General features: G+C 40.6%; 1 protein-coding gene across 1 annotated transcript in view; it reads right to left on the bottom strand.

Moving 5' to 3' along the window:
• LOC138370389 (mucin-7-like) overlaps nucleotides 1–16,393 on the bottom strand; it is a 156,296-nt gene extending 139,903 nt beyond the window's left edge. The window contains exon 1 of the mRNA XM_069334742.1: nucleotides 15,469–16,393. Within this exon, the coding sequence (XP_069190843.1) occupies nucleotides 15,469–16,393 (925 nt within the window). The remainder of the gene's footprint in view (nucleotides 1–15,468) is intronic.
• Nucleotides 16,394–18,371: the final 1,978 nt, after the last annotated feature.

Below are 18,371 nucleotides of genomic sequence, written 5' to 3'. Positions count from 1 at the left end.
TGAGCAGTGTCGTCTGCACCCTCCTTGTCTGCATTACCTTTATCGTCCTGAGCAGTGTCGTCTGCACCCTCCTTGTCTGCATTACCTTTATCATCCTGAGCAGTGTCGTCTGCACCCTCCTTGTCTGCATTACCTTTATCGTCCTGAGCAGTGTCGTCTGCACCCTCCTTGTCTGCATTACATTTATCGTCCTGATCTAAGTTACCTTCACCGGCCTCATTCGCACTGGGAGTCACTCCCACAGACGTTTCACTTACAGAGTTGTGGGTCCTCATCTACCTCACCTGGAACTACAGTATCTGCAACAGTGGGTTCATTTCTGATACACTATCCTCTATTAATGGCGGAAAGTCATGTTCATGAAAAATGTTGATCCGTTCCGATGCCTCCACCTGGCAGGCAGCAGCCATGTGACCAGTACGCCCACACTTAAAACAAGTTTGCAGTTGGCCATTGTATATAAATTTAATATAATGACCTGCTACTGACATTGATGAAGGAATATTACGGTGAAGTTCCATCTTTACTGTTCTTGTTCCATTAAAACACCCTTTCCCTGGGCCATAGGTATATTTATTAAAACGAACATTGTCCACTTTCCCATATTGTTCCAGTATATGTATGATAGTTCTAATCAACATTTCAAATGGGGCATCCCTCACAGAAACGTATGTAAACGTTTTGCTCAAATTAATCACTTGTACTGATCCTTTCCCATTAGGTAAATTTAGAATTTCATCATCATACTTCTTAAGAAACTCTGAAAATGCCACATTGTTTTCAAATTTCAACACCATTCTGTTCCCTGGCAGTGGTTGGTAACCATATATTTCTTCCTGCTTGATCTGTAACACATCGAAGAACGTCGTGGATATAAGGTCGGAATCAGCATGACAACTAAACTTGAATCCTATGGACTCTTTCCGCTTTAGTGGAGGTGTGTAGGCGCCCATGACGGCACATATACCACCCCCAGCGTGACGTTATCCGCCCATCCGTCAACACGCCGGCCAACAGCGACGACAAACACGTCCACCCACCAGACGCCAGTAGCAGAGCGAATCAAAACACGAATCAAAACACGTCTGCTCACCACCACGTCCACGACGAGACTCTCTTTAATGAAAAAGTGTCTAATTCTGGTTCATCCGGTTTGATGTAGACCAATCATGTTGGGAAAACTAACTTATGGGATTTATTTGTTTATTTTATTTATTTATTAAGCAATTTATATTAATTTATTTCTTACGTTAATGTATTTGTTTCAATAATGGACGGTTTGATACTAAATTTCCACAAATCATTTCCTACACAAGCTGGGGCGTTCATTAATTATATGATATGTCAATCGAAATTAATCGATTGGTAGACATTTACTACAAATGTCAAGACTCCTAGGTTAGTAAACTAAATTAAACAAATGCAGCTGATCTGTATGGTTGTTTATGGCCTGGTCAACCAGATATGAACCCCAATGATCAATAGACTAATACTCCCCTAGGTGATGCTAGTGTAATCACATGTCATGTATTGTAACAGTTAATTGTTGCTAATTCTTCTTCACCTTCAATTACACTTGTCAAAAGGGTATGGAACACAGTAATAATCGTAACCAATATATGACGGCTATATCAGGGGAAATTATTGAAATTCATTAGATAAGATTGAATTAGTATTTACCCTGTTGGGTGGCTCACTGCGTGTCCTAACCGGTATACCCCTAAACTACCTGCATTACTGGCAAGGAATGACTAGATTTAATTAATGGGTTATCGGGAAAAGAACACTTCCCTTATTGTTGACGAAGATCGTGGTGATGATGGGAGTTTGTAACTCACATAACCCTGCGTCTAGTGGAATATAATTGTGTAGCTACAAGCATTTTCCAAGCGAGACTTGTTGATGTTAAAATTAACGACGTTTGCCTCCTTCCCGGCTTGAGAGACGTATCTCTCTCGCTAGTTCCTATAATGTCCTTTTATTGACAATGGGTGGCAGACTTTAATTTTTTAGTAATTATATTCGTTCCAGTCATATAGAATACTTTTCCTTAATTCTAATGCATACACTGGTGTTTTAAGTGATTCACATTATTATTAGCTGGTAAATTTAATTGCGACGTGGCAGTAATATCTCGTTTTTCTCGAGAAAAATTCCACAGCAATCTCGTTTCTTTGAATGAATTTGTTAGTACAAAAACAGCAGCAATATTAACTGAATATTGTATTAAAGGTTTGTAAATGGTGTCGGTTCTTCTGATCTTCATCCTAAACCTTCAGAAGATGTATAAAGTAAATCTTCAGAAAACATTAATAAACATCCACATCCAACTAACTGTGGTGTGGCCAGATAATGAAGCGATACTGCAATTAAAATACAACTATAAGAGCAAAATGCTCTATGTCAGTAACAACTCTAAAGTAATTAGAGACTTATCATTTGGATACAAACTCTGATAGTCCCAACTAAGGAGAAATCAGCTGAAAATCTATCTAAAGGACTGACATTTAAGCAAATAACTAAAGCCGAGATGTGGTTCCATGGACTTCAGTGGATAGTCATTTACAAGTGGCCCGAACAAAAGTCACACGTCATAGTGACCAATGTCACTATTCTCACTGAGATCCCAAGCCTCACTTGACTTCAGTAATTGACTGTACTCAGTGCTCTGCTCTGAATAAAATACTCAGTGTAACCCAAAATGTGTTTGATTTCTTGCAGAAAGTAGGTATCAAGCACAAGTAGATAGATTATTAAGAGCACAAGGGGCTCCTAAGTACTGGGTCAAACATGCACAAGTGTAAATCTAGAGTGAGGACTATGAAACTTCTCAGCAAAAAATATAAGTGACTTAAATCTCTGGATTAACCAAGACAATCAGAACGTTCTGCATTGCGGGGGAAGATTGCAGCACACAGACGTTGATCTTGAAGTAAACAACCTCAGTTCCTCCCCCCGGAATCTTTAGATAAGTAGATTGCTTGTGCTTTACTTTCACGACCACTGCACACTCCATGGTGGGGTGCTGGCTTCCCTAAGGTTCCCAAACTGTTAAGTTAATTCTTAAATCCTGTCTGCCTGAGGTGCGATGCTCGATGTGTCCTTTCCCTGGACCTCCACCACATCCTAGGGACCGAGAACTGCACCTTCATTCTTTTGAGACCACTGTGGTAGACATCACAGGAGCTATTATCCTAACAGGCACCAGGGATAAAGTCCCAGTTAAGGCTTACATAAAGGCTGTTAAGGCCTTTTTACTTGTGCCACCACTCGAGGAGCTCACCTGGAAGTGACTCCCTAATGAATGTTGAATCATTCATCCAGGCCTTCCACAGATTTGCTGTATGTAGATCCTGCCCCCAAGTTGATGATACCCGATAACGGGTCCAGCTTGGTGGCTGGTGAAGCATGCCTATTGGAGGTCTGGCACCACCCACTTGTTCAGACTGCCCTGGACCAATGGCAGTGATACTAGCAATTTTACCACCCAGAGCACTGTGACACGGGTGTTCTACGAGAAGATAGTAGGGACAGTGAAACGCTGTCTAAGGGAAAAACTTTGCACTACCAGAAAATAGATCTCCATGAACTCCAAACCGTTGTCACAGAAATTAATTCCCGAGTCAATAACCGACCACTGACTTACCTCTCTGACGACAACTCACAACACGAGCCTGTTAGTCCATCTCTTCTGATGTATGGAGGATCTGTCACCCCTATTGCCTCCTTCACTGATGAAGAACGTAGAGATCCTTCAAACGTTGGGGAAAATGGTTTACCTCGGAGTTATAAACACCTGTCACAGGTAATCAGTCGGTCGAATGAATTTTGGACAAGGAAGAATTAAATGTTCTGCGTGAGTATCACAATGGGGCTAACAACCCCTATAACCGAATTCACTTACAACCATAGCGATGTTGTTCTAATGGACAGCAACAGCCGCACGTTCAGAGTGGCTTATAGCTTGTATTGTTTCTGTTCACCCACACAGCCAGGGTACCTTGACCATAGTAAAAGTAAAGTGCAAAGGCACCACTAGCCTCAAGACATTATAAAAGTTAGTACCACTGGAGTTGGCTGGAGAAGAAGTCACCAAGAGACCTCCAATACTGGACGTCCATCCTGTACATACTGCTGCACAGGAGTGCAAAGTAAAATTATAACAATATTTAAAAAATTCTGAAAAGGAGTAATGAAGTGTTCGACTAGTCCTAAACAGTGGGTTCCGATCCATTTTTTTTCCCTGGAATTATGTGGGAAATTTCCCACACAATATTTATTCATAGTTATTATATTTTACCTAACTAAATATACATCAGGAAAAGATAGTTTCTGTTGTTGTGTAGAACCATCAAAACAAAATTAAAGTTAAGTTTATCTTCAATTGGAAGAAATGTAAATAATTCCTCCACTCATTGTGGAGAAAATGTGACCGCCACGTCACAAACATGTAGAGTAAAGAGCGTATTTGTGTCTATACATAAATATTTAATTAATAGAGTCTGGTTACGGTTTTCAGCATAAATTAACAAAATAAATAAAAGCTGAAATCATTTTAAAGAAAGTAAAATTTAAAAACCTCTCCTCTGGGATTGTGATAAAATATATATGGGCAAGAGCGCTCCTTGACTGAGAAAGGAGACTCATCATATTACACTTAACCCAAACGGAACACACTCTAAGGGAATACCTAAGTAACAGAAGACAGCGAGTCACTGTGTGGGGTGAGGTCTCAGATTGGCGAGATGTCACCAGTGGGGTCTCGCAGAGTTCAGTCCTTGGACCCATACTGTTTCTTATATATATGTCAATGATTTCCCAGATGGTATAGAATCATTCCTCTCAATGTTTGCTTATGATGCAAAAATTATGAGGGAGATTAGACAATGGAAGACAGTATGAGACTACAAGATGACCTAGACAGACTGCATGAATGGTCCAACAAATGGCTACTAAAGTTCAACCCGAGTAAATGTAAGGTAATGAAACAAGGCCATGGAAACAGGAGGCCAGACACAGGATACAGAATGGGAGATGAAGTCCTTCATGAAACGGACAGAGAGAGAAGGATCTAAGAGTTGATATCACACCAACCCTGTCTCCTGAAGCCCACATCAAAAGAATAACATCTGCGGCGTATGCGAGGTTGGCTAACATCAGAACTGCCTTCAGGAACCTGTGTAAGGAATCATTCAGAATCTTGTACACCACATATGTAAGACCAGTCCTGGAGTATGCGGCCCCAGCATAGAGCCCGTTCCTTGTCAAGCACAAGGCAAAGCTTGAAAAAGTTCACAGATATGCCACTAGACTAGTCCCAGAACTAAGAGGCATGGGTTACGAGGAAAGGCTGAGAGAAATGCACCTCACGACATTTGTAAGACAGAAGAGTAAGGTGAGACATGATCACTACCTACAAAATTCTCAGAGGATTGACAGGGTAGATAAAGATAAACTCTTTAACACGGGTGGTATGCGAACAAGGGGACATAGGTGGAAACTGGGTACCCAAATGAGCCACAGGGACGTTAAAAAGAACTTTTTCAGTGTCAGAGTAGTTAACAAATGGAATTCATTAGGCAGTGATGTGGTGGAGGCTGACTCCATACAGAGTTTTAAATGTAGATAAGATAGAGCCCAGTAGGCTCAGGAATCTGTACACCAGTTGATTGACAGTTGAGAGGCGGGACCATAGAGCCAAAGCTCAAACCCCGCAAGCACAATTAGGTGAGTACACTTGATGCAGGGCTGGAGTTTTGAAGAGTATTAAGGTTCTATGGTACACTCCGCTGATTGACCTCTTCTACAATAAGGGAAGTGCCTTGTTCCATTTCTGATAAAGTTATAGGGAGTGGCCCGTCTTAGTTTACCAGCCTGATATGGTTATGTGGCATGATCAACCAGCTCCGATGGGTAAGTATTCCCGATAATAAATCACCCTATTTCGTGATTTAATAATTCAATAAATTTTCTATGCATTACTGCAATGTATATTGTAGGCAGGCTGGCGTCCAGACTGAGAGCAAGACCGTATAGCAAAGCAACGCTTTAAATCCAAATTCTTAACTTAATTAACAGATTTTTCTTATGATTAGTTATTTATGGTTTTAAATATAATAATTGTGTAAGGAGTCAGTTGTGCAGACTGATTCAGTCCACTACTTTTAATCAAATAAACTTATAATGTAATTAAATATATGATTAACCAAAATTTAATAATTATTCATATAAAATTAAACTTATTAAATATTGCTCTCATATGTAAATTCCCACAGTCCTTCCTTGGTGTCCATGGGAAGAGGTGGGTCTGACTAAAGGTGTCCATGGGAAGAGATGAGTCTGACTAAAGTGTCCATGGGAAGAGGTGGGTCTGACTAAAGTGTCCATGGGAAGAGGTGGGTCTGACTAAAGTGTCCATGGGAAGAGGTGGGTCTGACTAAAGGTGTCCATGGGAAGAGGTGGGTCTGACTAAAGTGTCCATGGGAAGAGGTGGGTCTGACTAAAGTGTCCATGGGAAGAGGTGGGTCTGACTAAAGTGTCCATGGGAAGAGGTGGGTCTGACTAAAGGTGTCCATGGGAAGAGGTGGGTCTGACTAAAGGTGTCCATGGGAAGAGGTGGGTCTGACTAAAGTGTCCATGGGAAGAGGTGGGTCTGACTAAAGTGTCCATGGGAAGAGGTGGGTCTGACTAAAGGTGTCCATGGGAAGAGGTGGGTCTGACTAAAGGTGTCCATGGGAAGAGGTGGGTCTGACTAAAGTGTCCATGGGAAGAGGTGGGTCTGACTAAAGTGTCCATGGGAAGAGGTGGGTCTGACTAAAGGTGTCCATGGGAAGAGGTGGGTCTGACTAAAGGTGCCCATGGGAAGAGGTGGGTCTGACTAAAGGTGTCCATGGGAAGAGGTGGGTCTGACTAAAGGTCCATGGGAAGAGGTGGGTCTGACTAAAGGTGTCCATGGGAAGAGGTGGGTCTGACTAAAGGTGTCCATGGGAAGGGGTGGGTCTGACTAAAGGTGTCCATGGGAAGAGGTGGGTCTGACTAAAGGTGTCCATGGGAAGAGGTGGGTCTGACTAAAGGTGTCCACGGGAAGAGGTGGGACTGATTAAAGGTCCATGGGAAGAGGTGGGTCTGACTAAAGGTGTCCACGGGAAGAGGTGGGTCTGACTAAAGGTCCATGGGAAGAGGTGGGTCTGACTAAAGGTGTCCATGGGAAGAGGTGGGTCTGACTAAAGTGTCCATGGGAAGAGGTGGGTCTGACTAAAGGTGTCAATGGGAAGAGATGGGTCTGACTAATGGTGTCCACGGGAAGAGGTGGGTCTGACTAAAGGTCCATGAGAAGAGGTGGGTCTGACTAAAGGTTCTGATACTCTAGCTTGCCAGAGTTAGTTGCAATTATTAATCTTATAAAAATGCAACATGTCTTTAGGGTTCCAAACTACTCCATACATACTGCTCTGTTTAACAATTCGTCCATCATATATTTAAGGCTCAGACACAACCAGATTAACCACTTGTGGTTACTGACCATCTTAACTCAAGGCTGCCTCTTATCTGCCCACCTCCCACCTTTCCCAACCTGCCTGTCAGCTAGCCTGCCTGCCATCCTGTCGGCCTACCTACCAGCCTGTCTGCCAGCTTACCTACTGTTCTGCCTACCATCCTACCAGCCTGTCTGTCGTTCTGGCAGCCTACCTACATGTCTGCCTGCCATCCTGTTTGCCGTTCTCCCATCCTGCCTATCGTCCTGCCAGCCTGCTAAATAGCCTGATATTAAGACAGACATTAAGCAGGTTAGCCTAATTTCCGTTCTGCCATCCTGGCTGCCAGTCTGCTAACTTGTCTGCCGTCCTGCCTGCCATCTTACCAGTCTGCCAGCTTCCCTGACCTCATGTCAGCCTGCCTGAGGGGAAATCTGGCTTTAGTTTAATACTGATAAAGTGTATAATTCTATAAATACAAATAATAATAATTCTAAGATAGCTCGAAGGACCAGAATGCGTTGATAAATGAGAGAACCAATGACTTATTGATCGCTATGATTATATGTAATAAATTCTAATATTCTATTCTGCAGAGACTAAATCTATACAATCTAGAACCAGCTTCCCATGACACATCTTGGGGGGTATTCTATGAGTTTAATCTCCTTGCAACATATATTATATGATAATAATAATGACAATATGTACACACATAGATAATGATAAAACTTGTAGTGCAAAAATACTACTGCACGATAAAGATTAATAAGTAATCAATGCAATATAGTATGTATTGACTCTCAATAATTAAAAGGTACTATCTTCAATGAAAACTGATTAAATCTCAGCTGTGACAGAGGGACGTAGGTGGAGTTCAGTCTCTACAACAGCCTGGAAACAGCTTGAGATAGTGATCCTTGGAACATTTGAGTACATGACAGTCACACGGTTTCTCAGTAGTTTTGCCCCAGGCTGCAATAATTAAATTCCATAATTTCCCCTCCAAATTACTATTCACAGACATATATACAATATCTAAATATTTGGAAGGGTAGAAACAGCACTTACATGGGGTTTATTTTATCGCCTGCAGCGTCACGACATTGCATCCATATTAATTATTATTAGAGCTTAAAATAATAATTCAAAAGGTAAAAATGTCTGCCGAACTGGTGTCCATGATTCTGGTAAGCTGCGTCCTCAATCTGAAGCCCGATGATGTACGGATGCTTGCTAGATTGCGGGATCAGTAAGGACCGCTTCAGAACACCGTACTGCAAGTTGATCAAAAATGGCGAGAGTCCCCTTCCCTCTCGGGACGCGCATGAACGATAGCTCTCAGTGGGGGCCCCGAGAATAAGTTATATTTAATTATATGAAGTTTAATAGGGAAGGAAGTGTTTATGACGAAAATTTACGTCATATATAAACGCATTATGTGGTAATATATTTTCTCGTAGTGCTACTCTGTTAATGTAGACTGCACAAATAAAACGACAATCCTTTGAAGGTGAAAATCATTTTAGATTATAATATTATTTACTGGAACAGCTATCAAGCTTGGTAAAGAAATTCCAGTAAACTGTTGTATACTAAATAAAGTAAACCTATTACTAAATAATTATCCTTGATAAAGGTAAGTAAATGGTTGGACTTCTATTACATCTATAGATATGTGGAAATTTATTCTCCGTGGGTGGCTGACGCAACACTGCCACAATTCTAGGAGAAATTACATGATGTTCCACATCCTAATGCAATGAATTCTGTGATACTAAACTACGGATTAGTAGTGTTAGTTAATTATTACGTTTAGTACAGGAAATACATCCCATTGTACTAAGGATTAGTAAATGAGTGTGAAGTGTGTGTATACAGGAAATACATCCTATTGTGTTAGGGATGATGTTGGAAATTTCCAACAGTTATTCTCATCCCTAATACAACAGGATGTATTTCCTGTTGTATTAGGTATGAGTATTATTTCCTGTAATAATCCTTAATACAACAGGATGTATTTCCTGTATTAAGAGTAATAACTGACTAACACTACTAATACGTAGTTTAGTATTGTAGAATTTACTGTATTAGGTTGTGGAACATCATGTAATTTCTTCTAGAATTGCGTCACCCACGCACGGGGGATAAAATTTCCACATACCTGTAGATCTAACACCAATGTAACCATTTACTTTCCTTTATTAGGAATAATAATTTAGTAATAGGTTTACTTTTAGTATACAATAGTTTACTGGAATTTCTTTACCCAGCTTAATCGCTGTTCCAGTAAATCATATCATAATCTAACATCATTTCCACCACGAAGCCGTATTGTTTTATTTGTGTCGCCTACATTAACTGACGTGCACTGTGAGAATTAAACATCACCACATAGAGAATTTATCTGAACCATCAAGAGTGTTCATAAACGCCCCCTTCCCTATTTAGCGTTAATAAATAAATGTAATTTATGCTCGAATCCTCACGGCGAGCTATTGCGCATGCGCGACTTTGGGGAAGGAGGAGAGAGAGGACTCTCGCCATTACCAACAAGAAGCGTGGTGTTATGGTGTTCCGTAAGCGGACCGAAAAATCTGTTCATCCAGCCGGCATCCGAACATCCTTCGATGCCAGATTGAGGACGCAGCTTACCAGAATCACGGACACCAGTTCGGCAGGCATTTTACCTTTTATTAATATTTATAGAGCTCTTAAATATGATTAATATAGGTAGCCATGTCCTCACGCTGCAGGAGTACCCAAAATTCCATGTAAGTGCAGTTCTTTCCCCTCCAAATATTTTGATATTAACTTATATGTGTGTAAATACTAGTTTGGGGTGGAAATTACGGAATTATCATTATTGCAGCAAGGTGCAACACTCCTGAGGAAGCGTGTGACCGCCATACCCTCACGTGTGCTAAGTAACACTATCTCAAACAGTTTCCAGCCTGGCGTACAGTGGATTGCATCTACGTCCCCTGTCACAGCTGAGACATAAACAGTTTTCATTGTAGATAGTACCTTATTATTCAGAGTCCATATACATATATCTATATATCTGATACTGCCATTTATGCATTATTAATTTTCGCATTGCAGTAGTATTTTGCATTACATATTTTACTCATTACCTATGTGTGTGCATATTATAATTATTATCATTATTGCATAATATATGTTACACATAGATTAATCTTATAGAATACCCCCCAAAAATGTGACATTGGAGACTGACTCTAGAATTATATAATTTACAGTCATTGCTTAATTAATAGAATTTATTTATATAATCATATATCTATAAGTCACGGATTTTCTTATTTAATTACTCATTCTGGTCCTTCGAGCTATCTTAGAATTTATCATTATTTTACATTTGAAATTATACATTTTATTAGTATTATACTGGAGCCAGATTTCCCCACAGATGAGAATAACTGCTGGAAATTTCCAACACTGCCTGCCGTTCTGTCGACCATCAAAGCCTGTTTACCCTCCTGCAAGTGTGCCTGCAGTCCTGCCATCCTGCTAGCCTGCCTGCCATCATACCAGCGTGTCTCACAGACTGATCGCCAATCTTTCAGCTTCCTGCCTGACGTCCTACCAGCCTGTATGCCTTCCTTTCAGCCTACCTGCTGTATTGCCTGCAATCCAGTCAACTTTCCTGCATCTTGTCAACCTTACTGCCGTCCTGTCAACCATCCTGTCAACCAGTCTTCCGACCTGCCAGCCTGTTGCCGTTCTTCCTTCTCTCCTGCCTGCCAGCTTACCTGCCGTACTACTAGCCTGCCTGCCGTCATGACACACTCCTTGCCATGATATCAGTGTGCCTCACAGCCTGTCAGCCAATCTGCCAGCCTTCCTGCCAATCTGCAGGACGTCCCGCCTGCCAGTTAATCTGCTGTCCTGCCAACCTGCCTCTCATCCTTCCCGCCTGAATCATGCCTCCCAGCCTGCTTGCAATCCTGCCTCCCAGACTCCATGCCATCCTGTCAACCTGCCTGCCATTTTGCAAACCTACCAGCCTGATTGTCATTCTGCTTTACCTCCTGCTTTTGGCCATTCTGCAAGCCTGTCTTCCTTCCTGATGGCCTGCCTTCCAGATCGCTTGCCTCTGTCTGCCTTTCTGTCTCCCTGCCTATTATCTTGCCTTCCTGTCAGCCTGCTTGCCTATTTTCTTGAATGTCGGGCTAGTTTACTGACTAACTTGCGTGGGGGCGACTGCTGGTGTGGGTGGAGTTGTACAATTTATTTAGATACTTCGTAATACAGGTGTTCACTTCTTTGTTTATCCATAGTTTACTGGGGCTTGCACCATACTCTGCAATTCTTTGTGCGCTGGGTGCAGTTTCTGCAGTGGGTGAGAGGTCTACGTTTGTATGAGTTCATCACACTTTTCTTGTATCAGTAGCGTCACTCACTGAGGCCATCCACACACACACACACACCCATGATTGATGGTGTCGTGTAGACGTCAGTAGTAAAGGTGGCGTCTCTGGTTTTGACGTATACGTCGAGGAGAGGGAATGCACAGTCGATACGAAGTTCATGAGTGAACTGAAGTACTGAGGACTCGGTAAAAATTGAAAGACTCATGGATCACATCCGCATGGAATGTAAAATGGGACAAATGGAAACATTTTACATTGCTCATGTGTATCATGTAAATGGAAATTTGAAACCAAAATGCTCCGTAATCCTAAATATCTAAGTTAATGAGTTTTTTCAGGGTGGTTAATCCAATACTATAATACATAGTTTGAAAGTGAAGAGGCTACAGGCATTATTGTGTTGAAGACTATACATTCTCATATATAATGTACGAGAATCGGAGACCTACAAGTGAGTTTATTGCTTAACGTTAATTATCATTTCATCAGGGAATTTCCATCAGCACACTGGGATTTGAATTTTAGATTATTAAGGTCTGCCCTAATTGCGCAATAAAGTTATGTAGATATACAAGTATGAACAAATCACTACCAGTGTTTGGTTGATGTTATACTATGTAGCCAGCATTTGAGTAAGAATATATAATTATGTTGACCAAACCACACACTAGAAATTGAAGGGACGACGACGTTTCGGTCCGGCCTGGACCATTTTCAAGTACATTCACTTCCTTTCCTACCATCATCCTCTTCAGAAAAATATTCTTGTTTCTCTTCCTCCGCGCTCTACGCATCAGCGACCCTCAGGTTCTTGATTCTGAAATTTCCTTTATCTACAAATCATTCTCTCGCCTAGGTTACCCGTTTTATTTTATCAACTGTGTCTATTCTCAAGCTAAACGAAATTTCTTTCATCCTAAACCTACTTCCGACACAATTAGCACTGCTCTGCCTTCCCTTCATTTCTGAACTCAAAACTCCTACTAATACCTTTCGTCCTCTTGACATAAAGCTCGTCTTTCGACAAACTAACACTCTTCGTAGCAATCTAGTTCACACTGCTCTTCCTGCTTCTAATGCTGCTGGTGTCTACTCTATTCGCTGTTCGTCTTGTCCTCTCCAATACTTTGGTGAAACTGGCCGAACACTGAATGACAGACAAAAGGAACACAAAAGAAGAGTTAAGTCCGCAGACACAAACAATGTTTTCTTCTGTCATGTTAGAGATCCTAATCATCCTATTCATTGGTCTTCCTCTAAAATAAACTTTCCTACCTCTACACTGACGCCGTCTTGTCGAATAGGCTCTGATACACAACCTAGTCCTGGCTTTGTTGCTGTTGACTCTTCCCTTTCACAGTATTTACTCAAATGGTCTACACTTTCTAACAAACGTGACCTAACATAATCCTACCCTTCCTTTTATCTTTGTTTTTTTTCTCTTACGATCCCTTTCTTATTCCTATTATTACACCTTCCGTACCTTTTGCCTTGCTCTTATCTTCCTCTAAGATTTCCATCTCCTCATTTCTCTCTTGCCTAATTAATGCCCATGCCCCCCGCGTCTCATCACAATCGACTTGATAATGGTCCAGGACGGACCGAAACGTCGTCGTCTCTTAAATTTCTAGTGAGTGATTTGGTCAACATTTTTCAGCCACGTTATTATGACTCATCATCTGAATATATAATTATACATCAATAAATGGATCCAGATAATATGTGCATGGAGATAGAGATGTTATACTCACCTGACAATCACTGTAACGTCAGATTACAGGCCGAAGGCACAACTTGAGGATTCCTGAGGTCCCTTTCTGCCTCTTTAACTCAAACTTCAAGACATAGTCAGTAATGATTATAAATTGTCAGGTGAAGAGCATTGTAGTTGTATAAGTTTATCAAGTTAATATTAGGGAGAGAGGTAAAGTGTTCAGTCAATCCCTCTTATTCCGACCCAATAACAGGGATTTAAGTATCCATATGATGCAGACGAAGGGCTGCTCGCTGCTCCAGCCCGTTCTCCCATACGTTTCTAACGTACTAAACTGATGTACCAAATTACCTGAAATTACCCTACACGAGGACCCACTAACAGAAAACAGAGTACGAACATTTTGCGAGCCGCTACGATTTATAGTGCTTCAGTTTTTGGCATAAGTAACTATGTCAAAAATCCGATGTAATTTTGGAGCAGCAAGCAACCCATTCCTTAACATTTTCTATGTTTACACATTTACCAGTGGTCATACTTATTAATAATTATCTTGATAACATAATTCTTTAGAGTTTGATGGAAACTTTAATGTGCATATAATTGTCATTATTGTGCAGCATTGAATTGTGTCAAATGTGGAAAGATAAGACTGTTTTAAATTTTAAATAATACAAATCGTGTTTGTCGTGATTCAATTGTTGACTCTATTTTATTAACTAGGCTATCGTTCTGGTGTTAAAATATCCACATTCAAGATATTGTATTGTGTTGATATTATTTAATGGTAAAGCTTACTCTACAGTTATTTCTCCCTGCCATGGGGAAAAATCTTTCCCTCATTAGAAACTTATAGAAAGAGTTTACAAGATTTTTGTCACTTATGCAGTTTCTCAAATTTTATTTTACAATAAAATTTTTATTACTTTATAAAAAACTGTGGAAATATTTTCATCTTATATTGTAACCAACTTATTAAATACTTGACCCTAAAACAATCATTTAACTTAAGGTAAAACGGGTAGTTAATTGTTGGAGTAGTTGCCCAGTAGTACATGTTCTACATCTACTACTTCTATAGACAAACTGACTTTTAACTCTGGGAGGCAGTAAAGTTGCTAGCTTTCTCACTCCGTGTAGCCAAGTATACTTTAACAGACACGTGTAGCTAAAATAACAGGTAACATAGCATGTATTATATATACCTAATAACAATGAAACATCTCCAGGTATGTAGTATATTGGCACCCACGAAAAACCCGTTACAAAGTATAATATTTCTGAAATCAGTGGTATACATCCGTCCCTTTAAACCACAGCTGGAAATGTAGCAGAATTGCACCTTCAGCTGGTGTATGAAATTTCATGACAACTCTCTGTCGATCATTAAATTAAAGCTATATGGACATGGGGCACCTCTGTTTAATTACTTTATAACTCTTAAGGTATGGTAACTATGCTTACAAACTGCTTATGATCTATTACACTAATCTCTGTGAATCACAAGAAAAACTACAACCTAATGCATGAAGCATATCAAGACATTAGCCTAGTTTCTTGATACGTTATTACATAGACATATAACAGGATTTGTATGTTATTCCAAATTAGGTACTAACATTTCAAAATGCTGCCATCACAAATAAGAATTAACTAATACATTCAATTCCCCATGTAAACTTAACACATTACATGCCTACTGGCCAATTTGCATATGCTGACTGTTTACTTAATCATAAACTTTCATTTGCATACTTAACATGCCTCATGTGCTTTTGTAAGTAATCTGTTCTCATCTGGTGTGCAATTTCACCTACGTTAATGAGCCTTTGTTATTTTAAATTATGAAGAACAGCCTTGTTCATAACATGATAACACATACCTTGACGAGTTGGATAAGTTGAGGGCAGAGTAGATGGAAACAGGTAGGCAGTTTTCCGGTCAGCAGGTGATGGATCAGCCGGTGATGAGTCACCAGATGATGGATCAGCAGGCGATGGGTCAGCAGGTGATGGATCAGCAGGTGATGGGTCAGCAGATGATGGGTCAGCAGGTGATAGGTCAGCAGATGATGGATCAGCAGGTGATGAGTCATCAGATGCTGAATCTATTAGTATTTGGTCAACTCGTGCTGAAGTAGTTGATGCTGTATCAGCAGGTGCCATGTTAGCAGGCAGATGGTCAGTAGATAACGTTTCAACCGGCAAGATATCAGCAAGCACCGTGCCAACAGGCAGAGTGTTAGTAGGAACCATGTCAACAGTCACCATGCCATTAGGTACTGTGCCATCAGGCACCATATTAACAAGCTCGGTGTCAGCAGGGGCCGGGAGAGCCAGAGTGTCAGCAGGAGCCTGGAGAGCCAGAGTATCAGCAGGGGCCGGGAGAGCCAGAGTGTCAGCAGGGGCCTGGAGAGCCAGAGTGTCAGCAGGGGCCTGGAGAGCCAGGGTGTCAGCAGGGACCGGGAGAGGCAGAGTATCAGCAGGGACCGGAAGAGGCAGGGTGTCAGCAGGTGGCGGGAGAGCCAGGGTGTGGACAAGAGACACCGTAGCAGCCATCACAATAAACAGCCGCAACACAGCAGAAGTCGTCACCAAACTCTGCCTCTTCCTCGCCCTGCTAATCCTGACTTTCTTGTTGTGTTGTTTCCTGTGGCCATTGTGGTGGTGTTGACTCATCTTTGGCTCTGGCCACAACTGCTGCTGCTGCTGTAGAGTACTTATAGATGTGCAGCTTCTTCCTGTGATGCTGCTGCTGTTCTCACTCACTGCTCTGTCGCCTGGTCTTGCTACAGCTGCTGTACTCATCAGATACTGCTGTTGCTCTTAACAATGTTTTCACTGTAAAAGAAAAAGAGATAAAATATTGCAATTAAAATCAAATTTGTATATCAATTGAAAATGCATAACGCATTAAAATGCAATAAGTTATGCATTTTATTAAAGTCTTTATTTCTGGGATAATTTGAACATTTCTTTGAATCAAGTTCCTCTTTGTACCATGACCATCCATAAATAGTAGAGTTTTGCATCATGATCACCCCAGCCTGTCTGGTGAGTACATCTTTGTGCCGTGACCATCCAAACCTGCTTGGCGAGTACATCCTTGCATCGTGGCCATCCAAACCTGCCTAGAGAGTACATCCTTGGATCATGACGATCCAAACCTGCCTAGCGAGTACAACCTTGGATCATGGCCATCCAAACCTGCATGGCGACTATGTTGTATCCAGATTTTTTTTTAATTAGTTAGTCTCTCTTCCATATTAGTCTCCGAATGCATGATAAAACTGATGAGTTAGCCAAAGCGTTTGCTCATAAAGAAGGAATTGATTACCATCTTGGACTGCCTTTGAGCAGCCTGAGGGCAGTAATATTCCGGGAACATAAAAAAAATCTTTTAGACTTGAGGCAAAGTGAAATTCACACCAGTTGCTCCATCTATCATTATTCTATTATGCAGGAAGAACCGCACGTCTATGGGTCATCCAATAAGGTAAGAAGACTTCTCGATGTTACCACTGATAGGCTTAGCTCGGCTACAAGTACCTCTGGGAGTTTGAAACATCTGCAGATGTAGATTTAACTAAATGTAAACTCTGTCAGCAGAACTACTCGCAATACTTTTCGTCATTATATAATGGAATGTGAAAAAATCGCGGAGTTCAGAGATAACACCTTCAATGGAGTCCAAGAAATGTCTAAGTACTTCATTCATAATGATGTACTGCCGGGAATCTTAGCGAAATATCCAAAATTTGTTTACTGTAGGGAAAGCATGCCCATGACTGTAAAACTGCCGCCCAGTTGGGTGGGTGTGGAGCAAGACTAGTAACTGTGTGACTCACCATAGATGTAGAGTGCCTTGTATAGTGACTGTTGTGAGCCTCTTGTTGAATCATTTGTGACATAAAATAGAGTATCGATATGAATATGTATTTATGTAAATGTCTGTATATGTATGCACATGTGTATAAAACATTAACAAATGTTTAACTAGCTTCAACAAATTGCCACTTGTTTAGTTAACGAACTATGGGGTTCAGTTCCTGAATCTTTTATTTATTTATTTATGTATTTATTTATTTATTTATAGTTATACAAGAAAGTACATTGGGGGTTAACAGAGAACATAGAGTTTAAGTTGAAATTACATTCTTGTAAAGTCACTAGCATGCATAGCGTTTCGGGCAAGTCCTTAAACTAACCTTAGAGCAATAGATCCTTAAACTAACAGATAATTTTTTAGAGAACTAACAGTAAAATTGACAAATAATGTTTAAAGGTACTTTACAGCTTTACTTTACAAGTACAGATGATTTTAAGTAGAATAATAACAGTAAAATTGAGAGAAAGAAAGTTACAGGTACATTGCAAGAATTTTTTACACAAAAGCAGATTAGAATAATACACAATAATAACAATACACAATAATGAACAAGGATTATTAGGTACAATTAGGAAAACATCTCAGGGTTATACATTGGTTCACTGAAGCACAATATGAGGATCATTACAAGAAATAATGCAGTAGAATATGTACTCAATACAATAACCCTGATATCAGATGATCTAAGATCACAATGGTAAAAAATATGCCTTAGGTACAAAGAATGGGGGATTGGGTAGCACTAGAAACAGAGCGACGATAAAGCTCTAAGTAGAAGACTATGAAGATGAAATTAGGTACTTTTTAGTTTTATTTTTGAATAAGGCAAAAGTTGGACAGCTTTTCAATTCATTAGGGAGTGAGTTCCATAGTCTAGGTCCCTATATTTGCATAGAG

The sequence above is a fragment of the Procambarus clarkii genome, chromosome 32, assembly GCF_040958095.1.
Source record: "Procambarus clarkii isolate CNS0578487 chromosome 32, FALCON_Pclarkii_2.0, whole genome shotgun sequence".
NCBI classification, from domain to species: Eukaryota; Metazoa; Arthropoda; class Malacostraca; order Decapoda; family Cambaridae; genus Procambarus; species Procambarus clarkii.
This window is presented reverse-complemented; position numbering and strand designations above follow the sequence as displayed.